General features: G+C 35.7%; 1 protein-coding gene across 1 annotated transcript in view; it reads right to left on the bottom strand.

The window, feature by feature from the left end:
* Window positions 1-397: 397 nt before the first annotated feature.
* LOC140924459 (kynurenine 3-monooxygenase-like) overlaps window positions 398-9,963 on the bottom strand; it is an 18,349-nt gene continuing 8,783 nt past the window's right edge. The window contains exons 5-18 of the mRNA XM_073374489.1: window positions 8,794-8,842; window positions 8,201-8,288; window positions 7,958-8,059; window positions 7,500-7,572; window positions 7,123-7,194; window positions 6,295-6,357; window positions 5,876-5,934; window positions 5,353-5,410; window positions 4,802-4,891; window positions 4,428-4,485; window positions 3,598-3,680; window positions 2,883-2,984; window positions 2,221-2,280; window positions 398-1,570 (exon numbers count right to left, since the gene is read on the bottom strand). Of these exons, the coding sequence (XP_073230590.1) occupies window positions 1,472-1,570; window positions 2,221-2,280; window positions 2,883-2,984; window positions 3,598-3,680; window positions 4,428-4,485; window positions 4,802-4,891; window positions 5,353-5,410; window positions 5,876-5,934; window positions 6,295-6,357; window positions 7,123-7,194; window positions 7,500-7,572; window positions 7,958-8,059; window positions 8,201-8,288; window positions 8,794-8,842 (1,056 nt within the window). The 3' untranslated portion in view covers window positions 398-1,471. The remainder of the gene's footprint in view (window positions 1,571-2,220; window positions 2,281-2,882; window positions 2,985-3,597; window positions 3,681-4,427; window positions 4,486-4,801; window positions 4,892-5,352; window positions 5,411-5,875; window positions 5,935-6,294; window positions 6,358-7,122; window positions 7,195-7,499; window positions 7,573-7,957; window positions 8,060-8,200; window positions 8,289-8,793; window positions 8,843-9,963) is intronic.

Here is a 9,963-nt window from a genome sequence, read left to right as displayed (position 1 = left end):
GGGTGGGGATGCTCGCCGGAAATTTTGAAATAAACCCCTAAAGGAGAGCCATCTGAGCGTGGCTAAAGCCTTTTACACAGACAATATATATATATATATATATATATATATATATATTCGCGTGCAACCCTAAACAAGACCTTCACGGCTAAATATGATGGCGTTTTGCCCAGAATACCCTAAGTGAGACCAAAATCCGAAATTTACACCCCTAAGCGAGACGACGGGCATCCCCACCCCTTTCATATGCAGAGTCCCCCCCCCCCTGCGGGGTCGGGAATCGCCCCCGTATTCATAGAAATCCACGACAATTTTCTTGATTTAGCTTTAATCACAATAACGAATCCCAAAGTCACAGGTTTCGCAACCCACTGTCTCAGGTATTTCAGCACAACAATTTGGTTTTGATATAGCGTGATCTTCTCCCTTCGACTCCCCACAATACGCATGAAACCTAATCTATATTACTATAGGTTATCTGTTCCTTGAGCTTATCGGAGATCATAAGCTAATTATTTAGCAATCAACGTTGCCATCAAATTGAAATATAATAAAGCAAAAAGGATAAAAATATACTACGAAATACGTACGCACACTATTGACGCACAATTCCCAACACCCAAGTGGTAAACTTCCCGTGCAAAAAACAAAACTATATTCTTACATTTGCTTCATTTGCACTGGCATCTGCGTTTTTCTGTTATTGTGATTTTTAATTGTTGTTATTTTAATAAGAAGACAGAGTAATAAGACAACTAGTTTCAAATAACATTGTTAAATACAGTTTTCTCCTGGTTTGCTAATCCTGGCAATAAGTATATATGCCCTTTGGTGATAGGTAAAACAGGGAAAGGTGCATGCAAGCCAAAGGCCCAAACGACAGGAGCTTATTCCAGTTTCCTTAGCATGAAGCATGCTTAGGAGCATTGCTACTCCCCCCCTGGGCGCGATCGCAGGGTTACACCCTAGCAGTTTGTTGCCAGTACCCATTTATAGACCTGGGTGAGGAGAGACAAAATGAAGTAAAGTTTCATGTCTAAAAAAAATGCAATGGGTGATTCTTGAACCCCAGACCACTAAGTCTGGAGATTGAGGTGTTGAATGGTCGGCGACACACACTTCCACAAAAGTGAAAGACTGTCCTCAGAATCTCACAGTTGTCCTGAATTCTTTGCTCCTTGACCAACTATTCACATTTCTGACAATGTTTCAGCTATTGCCATTAACATCAGCTTCCAAGAGGGGTTTACTTACTAATTAATGCTTATAAATAACATTATAATGATTACTTTACAGAAATAGGTTTTTCTTTTTAAGACAATAAATATCTACCTTCTTCAAATAAAGTGTGTTTCATGTGTGGATACAACATCTCAATGACCTGTAAAAAATTTCAAAACCAGAACATTGTTTACCAACACCTTGTATTCTGTACCGACTAGCAAATTGGGCACGATTAATAATGACGTTGTCAAAAAAGTTTGAAGTCTTTTTTCAAAATTCTGAGACCAATCAGAGCTGCTCCTACTCCAGCTAACAATGAAGTTGTCAGTGCTGCCTTCTTTACTACCTGAAACAAAAAGTAAACATCAATATTATTATCAAGAAATAATGACAAAAGTCCATTGAATTAATAGATAAATATATTATACAGACAAACTGTAGGATACCCATGATAAATTTAGCTCATTCTAAGTTGATGATGGGGTGGAAAGCAGGAAAGGAAAAACAAATTTAATATGAAGAATCCTAAAGGAATGAACTGTCAGTCCGTGGGGATAATGACCTTTGACAATGTTTAATTTAAAAACGGTTGCAGTTTTATATAACTCTACTCTGAAAATGTAGGGGGAAGTCTACTTGAAAACTGAAGGTCAGGATAGAAAAAAATAGAAATAATGCTGTAGGACAAGCAAGATCCCTTAAGCTCCCTCATGGCCTAATGCACCACTGATGATGATGGTGTTAATTTTGTCGATGATGATGATGATGTTGTTGTTGTTGATGATGATGTTTAATTTTTACACACGATTCCTACGAAGACCATGTAAAACTGATATGATTTTGTGTATAAATAAAGATTGATGATGATGATGATGATAATGATGATGTCTTGATAAATTAAAGCTGCCTCATGGTTCAGCTTTCCCACCGCCAAGTTGGGAGAGCTTATTTGCAGGCTAGAGAAAAATAAATTAGGACTATGTTTTTCACATGCACCTCATCTTGCCAGTGTGACCTTTCAACTACTGTGTGGTAAGGTATCTGAGTAAATGATACCTGAAGACAACATAAACAAACAAATAGAAGCATAAGTTAAACATTGTTCAAAGACCCAGTGGAAAACGATTGTTAACATCTCTTCCCCAGTCCTAGTAGGCTTGATGTATGCCACTCTATTGGGTCCCAAGTTCATTTCCCAAACAGTGAGTGGTAATCAAATCTCAACTCTCTTTCGCAGTCCTCATGGGTTTATTTAAATTAATTTTGCACTCTCTCTCATACAACTAACCTTTTCCATTCCTAGGACAGGGGAACCTTGATTTAACAAAGGGCCAAGGGACTGATAAAATTTGTCTGTTATAACAAGGTTTTGTTACATTGATGTTCTTTTTCATATATCTTACTATTATAGGGACGAAGAAAATCATTTGCTAAATCAACGACTTCATTACATAGAGGTTCGTTAAATTGAGGTTCCACTGTACATTTATTTTTACCTTGTCTCTCTCACGTCCTTAACTCTTTTTTAATTTGTAAGTCTCTTTTCCAGTCCTGCACTTTCATTTTGCACAGGTTTCCTCTTCTGTTTTGCTTGTTACAAGTACTCTAGATCCTAGAACAGCCTACCCAATCACATCCTGTGCATTCATTGTACTTACCATGGTGTAAAGAGGTATAAATGTCCTGGGCATAACCCAGTTAAGAAAGTTAAACAACTTCTTCTTCATGAGGAAAACTGGTGAAGTCACCAAAGATCTCATCTGTGCCAAGAAAAGGAAAATACCAAGGTTATTGTGATATTATTTTCATTATAACAGAACACATGGTTTTTCAGCAACAATTACAGTACAAAACTATAAATAGATAAAAACTATCCTGGCTAGTAAAAAAAGAGTCTAACTGTAAAAGGTTCTATGGAATGAAATAATAAAATTCTCCGTGCCGAGCAACTGGCAACCAATGTGGTTGCTTTAATGTGGGGATGACGTGGTCAAATTTTCTTGCCCCAGAGGCAACCCTAGCTGCAAAACTTTGCACTTTCGGAAGTCAAGCAATGTTTTTCTTTGTTGTACTAAATCAAACTGACAAACAATAAAACAATTTAATTCATCAATGCCTTGCTTTCAAAGTGAGGTTTATTGACACTAGGAAATGACCTATTTATGATTATCACCTTTATATTTTTTACCATTAAATTATAAGAGTGTTTCAAGTCAAAGTTCAAGAAAGATAACAAAAATCAGATTGTACCGTGCATAATTTAGAAACTGATGAGAGATCTGTTTGAATGGTCACCTCAAAGAAGGTTTTTTTTCCATGGATTCAATGGTAAACAACTTCACAGTGTCTTCATAATGAACCAGTTTTACTCACCTCAATGTAGTTGTACATTGCTAAATCACACATGGCCTCAACATCCTTGTTCCTTGTTCTGGTGTATTCTGCCAGAGCTCTTGCTGTACATGTAGCAAGAGACATAAAGAAAACAGAAATTTCAACTAACTATTGCAAAAGTTCCTAAAAATGCGTTTTGGATTTAATCATCCATGCACAAGTTGCTCAAAATGTGGAGAGTCAAATCCACTAAATAAATCACTATCCACTGGAAAACACAATTAGTTTCCCTGCTACTCCATTTATCCACTGGATAGTGATTTATCCTGTGGATAGCACTATCCAGCTTTTGAGTAACCAGGGCCACTGAGTGATTAGGCAAAACAGCTAAAGAAATTCATAAGCTGACATTCTGTATGAGTACACAAAGCACAAGTTTGTCAGTGCAATCCTGATAAATGCCAGCTTTAGTTTAAATGTAGTTTTTTATTGTCTTCATGCATGGTAATTCACTTATAAATTAATATATATATAGTTTTTGAATTTCAATACCACAACTGAAAAGAAGTTGTATCTTCACTTCTCTTAATTCTGAATGACGGACGTATAAATGTAAGACAGAAGGTGCAATATCATCATCATCATAATGATAATATATTGCTAATTATCATTGCCATGCAGTATACTGTACATGTAGTTTCTCAGTTAAGGTGGATTGTCTATGTGTGTAAAATTTACAAACTTACGCAAGTAAGAATTATAAACAAAGGAAATCCACCCTTAGACACACTACAGGTGGTTAATACTAACACGAAGTTGGGTGCATGAGTTCTGACTGAATAAAAGTAAAGTGGCGTCAGTTCACTAACCAAAATCATTTTTGTGTTTCTCAAGAAGCCCATCAAGAACCAAACAATCTTCAAATGCCTGAGAAAGAAATAGGGAGAATCATAAAATGGGAAAACAAGATTTAAATTTAACCTAATCCATGCACAGGTGTATATTCACCAATTAATGATCACATCCAGATTTTGATTCAATAAAAAATAATTATAATATAAATAAAATTGTGACTTAGTAATCAAAAGTTTTTGTTAAAATAACAAAATGGAAAATACCGTGCATACTACATGCATTGAGAATTCATTCACTCACTTACTTGCTAACATATTCATTCTTTCATTCATTCATTCATTCATTCACATTTCTTTGTTTCTAAAGTGCACAAATGAACTATACATACACAATTTGTTCCTTGGCCGTAGAAAGGAACCATGGCATGAGCAGCATCACCAATGAGCAAAACTTTGTCAGAAACATGATACGGTTTACACTAAGGAAAAAAACACAATCTATTATTAGTTACATTAATAATAAAGAAATAAGATGTAAAACAGTAATATACTAACATTGTATATACTTAGGGGCAGGGGAGGGAGAGGGTAAATGACTTAATTGCTGTCTTTGATTTTGTTTGCATGAAGGATTAAACAACAAAACAAAGAACCGTTTTCACATTGAAGCCAGCACTAACACCTTTGCTTTAAAACAGAAGGCTAATAAGCCAACACAGAAATGGCCTAATGTAGTACAGGGGTGGATCCAGGTGCACCACTAAGGAATGGCATAACTGACTGGTGATGTAAACAAATTTTAATACAGAATACCAGTTGCATTAGAAAGCCATAGGTCATGTCAGGGGGGGGGAGGTGTGTGTGCCCCCTGCACTCTCCCCTTAGATCCACCCCTGCAGTATACCAGTATTGTTAATTTGCAGATTAGTATCTAAGGTACCTTGATTGATACCATGGGGCCAGTTGGATTTCTGAAGAATTCCTCCACCAGTTTTTCTCTAATAAAATCAAACCAAAAGCATAGGCAAAATACAGCAAAATCCTTTTTTTATGGAGTTTATAAGTAATTTCTTGAGTGCTGATAATTGCATAAGCAAAACAAAAAAATTGATTGCTTTAACAGAACTGCTGCAGGGAAAAAAATCTAATGCACTGACAATATTATTGTCTGTCCAGGAAGCATTAATGTCTACAATCTGTTCAAAAGGACAAAAACTATAAAGTAGCTCTTTTAATGTTCATAAACTGATAATTTAGTTTTTTCATCCTTTTTCATTTGTTGTTTTAAGGAATATTGTTCTAGTCTTATGCTGTGGGGATGGATGGTATGATGTGGTTTTCTACAAGCTATTAAAAAGACTGAGAATAACCAGAAAGACAGACAGTGTGATCTTGTGAAGAAAAAACCTAGTTACGGTGTAGTCTTGTGGATGTGGAAGTCAAGAAAAATATCACTCTCTTACTCTCCCATTAAGGCCAGGAAATCAGGGAATTCTCTTTGAAAAAAATCCAATACATCTTCCTGCAAAGCATAATTCATCAAAAATAATAATTATAATTCATTCATCTTATGAACCCTGCTTTTTCAATCCTGATACTGTGAAATTATCTATGAACCAAGTTTTTTCCCATTGTTTAATTATGGGGACAGGGAAAGAAAATAGAGGAACGTTATTTACAGTGTGCAAACTAACAACAGGGAGAAAGAGGTTTAGCAAGATATCCATTGGATGTAAAGAAAAGGAAAATTTTCAAATTTAGTGGGCTGTAGAGTAGAATCTAGCCTATGAAATTGACCAACAAAAGCACATATGAAACTAACCAACTGAGTGATACAATAATAAAAAAATAAAAATAACAATACATGTTAAGAATACCATACCTTTGTTTTTAATATGTCAAACTGGTCAAATGGTAGAAACAATGTACAGGTAAATGACTTGTCCTTAAAAAACAACAAAACTATTTTAGGGGAGGGTAGTATTTAAAGTAACATCTTATTTCTCTTTTGATCATATTTCCATGAGTGGGAATGGTAAGCCGCTAATCTGACAAATGACACCTTGGCTGGGTCATTTGGCAAATATGATTTAAAGGGACAGGTTCACCGTTCAGCACATACTCATTTATCAAAAATATGATCATAATGTTGTCAAAGTACCAATCTGCACACTCCCCTGACAGTCACTTGCACTTGATCACCTTAAATATTTGCAACTAGCTGTAAATTAATCAACCATGGAATAAAACCTTCCAGTGAACGATAAATTCAACCTTGGTAGTGTTGGCATAATCCACCAATTTTTTTCTGCGATTTTAGTACTCCTCCATCCTACTTGAGGTTACTCTGATTACAATATTTCGACTTTGAAATACATTCTGAGATAGCTAAGATACATGTGAGTGGGATTATTAACCGATAGAATTAATAATAAATTGGAAAAAAGTAATTTAATTAATGAGCATGCGCTTAACCATGAACCTGTCCCTTTAAAACAGTGGCAAGAGCCATTAACATTTCATTCCAGCTGACCAAGAGCTTCAGTGACGCCCGCACTTTTCTTCCCATATTTTCAGTAAAAGAAACTTGTATTAAGTGGACATCTCCACTAGTGAGCTAGGGTCCAATAGGTGTCTGCCTGCAGGTTTGACTATAATCTGCGAACAACAACAACTGCCACATTTCAAAGAAGATAGTGAGTACATGTACCTGATTTGGTAAAGCTATTAACATGAATGTCTGTCTTGGCCATATGTGTAAATAATTCACTGCCATAGCAAACTACAATTGAAATAAACAAAAAAATAAATAAGAAATTTATAAACAAATTTATTATAAAATTATTATATAAACATGCACAGCTTAACTTGTTTTTGTTATTAACGTATTCAACCCATGCAAAGCCTTAGGTATAAACCAGGAAATTTTTAGATAAACTATCTCACCCTTCATCCAGTAGTTAATGTGCAGAGAAAGAATTTGTATGGTTACAAAAAGAAATTCTAAAATACACCATAATATCTTACTATTATTATATATTATTATAGAAGGGTTGTTGTTAAAAGAGTTTTAAAAAATTTCCAGACCTCTCCATCTTGGGTGGGAGAAAGGCAAAGTTCTTTATAACCATGAGGAATGTACTCTTGGCTAAAATCAAACCTAAATTATGAAAACATCAGAAAGGTTAAGCTGTGTGTAATGCAATTTTTTTACAAGAGTTGAAAGAATAAGAGTAAGCTATATCTCACATTATTTCTGAAATTAAAAATCAACAAAATACATAAATAAAATGCACTGTTGTATGAGGTAAGAAAGGGAAAAATAGGGATAACACAAGAACTAATCTGTTGTGTGCCATCATGAGTTCTTTGCAAGATTTTAATGGTGTGGCACTATGGATTCACCAAAGCCGGAATAGTTGTTGATGGTATTCTTTTTCCCTTGTTGGTAAATGGCGATAGCTACAACTAGTTAACAAGGACTGGATATTTCATGGTGATTATTAATGGATCTCAAGCATTTGACTGCTACTCTACAGCTGTACCTTGGCCTTTTCATCAGCTCCCTTCGCACAGCAGAGTATGCTCCATCACTTCCGATGATGTGGTCTGCATCAACCTCAAGTATCTGATCATTATTTGCAAGGCTATATAAAAGACATAAATTGACAGGGTTACTGAGGATGTTTCAAATATAACTAAGCAAAAGCATTAACTTTTATATGAAATAACAGAGCCTATTACAGTACTGTTTATCATAAACAAGCAATATTTTTTAAGAAACATACCACTTGAATGTGAGATGGCCTTTCTCTGGATCAACAGCAACAAGTTTGTGCTCAAAGTGCAGGCCAACATGGCTATAAGACTCTGAGACTAATAGAAAAGAAAATCAGTCGTTTGTCAGTCATGCATCAGTCACACATTTTCTAAGAGCAGAGGGGGTGGGGTGAAAGTTCAGAGACATGTTTCCTCTCAGGGGTGGAATGAGTGGGTGGACTCCTCCCCCAGGGGTATTAGGGTGGGACTGGGGATGGACATTACTGTCATTAGTGATAGGTAAAAGTGGAAAGCAAACTAATAATTTAATGTACGTGCCAGCCTTTTGCATTACAAGTCACATATATATCTAGGGTTAAGAAAGAAATATACAGATAGAAAACTGGAAGATACTGTGCAACGCAAATGATTGATTTATTTTTACAAAGTTTATCAAAATGTGCCTTTAAAAGGTACGAGAATCCAGACGCTTTGAGGGTAATCTCTTTCCATCGGTGCTTTCAAACATCTGGATTTTTGTACCTTTTCAACGCACATTTTGACATACCTAGGTAAAGGAAGCAGAAACAAACAAATACAGTAGGAGAGTTGTAACACTTACCAGACAGAAGATCTTTATTCAGCTTCTGCCTCTCAACTGATAACAGATACTGTTAGAATAATAATACAGTTAAAGAAATGGATTGATAGAATTACAGCTACAAATAAAAGTAATTCATTTTTTAAAACACAAATAATATTGTAATGTGTTAATTTGGGTATTAGAAGTAAATATACAGACTACAGCAACAGTGATATCTCCAGAAAAGGAAAGAATGATAGTAAGAAAGCATAGTTACTAAAACAAGGAATGACCTACAATGACCTACAATGATCTACAATGACCTACAATGATCTACAATGACCTACAACGACCTACAATGATCTATAATGATCTACAATGACCTACAATGAGCTACTATGACCGAACGTGTAATCCCTGTAATGAGCTAAAATGAAGATTTTAGAAAAAGACAAAAAAAAAAGATCAGGGGACATGTGTGCGTAAACGTAACGCGTTTAGTCTACTGCATGACAGCCCATGTAACGATGACAGCATCTCTAATTATTACGCTTGGAGATAAATTTACAGTGTAATAATACATGTATGATGATACTGTGACTTTTGTCCAAACCATCCCTTGCAACCTTTCGCATTAGTTTTATTTTGTCTTGTCTTTTTTTCAAACAAATTGAACAAACACAGTCACCCCAACAGTCGATCCAGGGGGATCTTCATGGGACGTAAGGGTAGAGATGAACAAAGGAGGGCTTCAAATTCTGACCCTGTTCAAAAGAAAAATTGTTCATTTTTTTTTCAAGTACCCTGGCCTGTATAAGACATCACAGGACCCTTTAAATGGCTTTCGGTCCAACAAGATGCTCTGTTTGTAACGCTAAGTAGTAAAATCCATATCCTGCTCAGCGGCCCATACTAAGGGAGTGCCTGCATGACTTCCGTCAATACAGGGTGTAATAGTGCTATACCGCTAAAAACGCAATTGCAATAATCTATTTTCAACTTTCTCAAGTTACCTGAGATCAGGCACAATTTTTGTTTTGCCTTTTCAAAATGTGCTTGGCAATTTACTACTATAAGCCTAGTGTCACGTCCAAGCGTGACACACGACAAACATCATTGTCTGTCATTTTGTAGCTCATTGTAGGGCTTATTTTAACTCATTTTAGCTCGTAGTAGCTCATTGTAACTCGTAGTAGCTCATCGTAGATC

Source organism: Porites lutea, chromosome 14 (genome assembly GCF_958299795.1).
Source record: "Porites lutea chromosome 14, jaPorLute2.1, whole genome shotgun sequence".
NCBI lineage: Eukaryota > Metazoa > Cnidaria > Anthozoa > Scleractinia > Poritidae > Porites > Porites lutea.
This window is presented reverse-complemented; position numbering and strand designations above follow the sequence as displayed.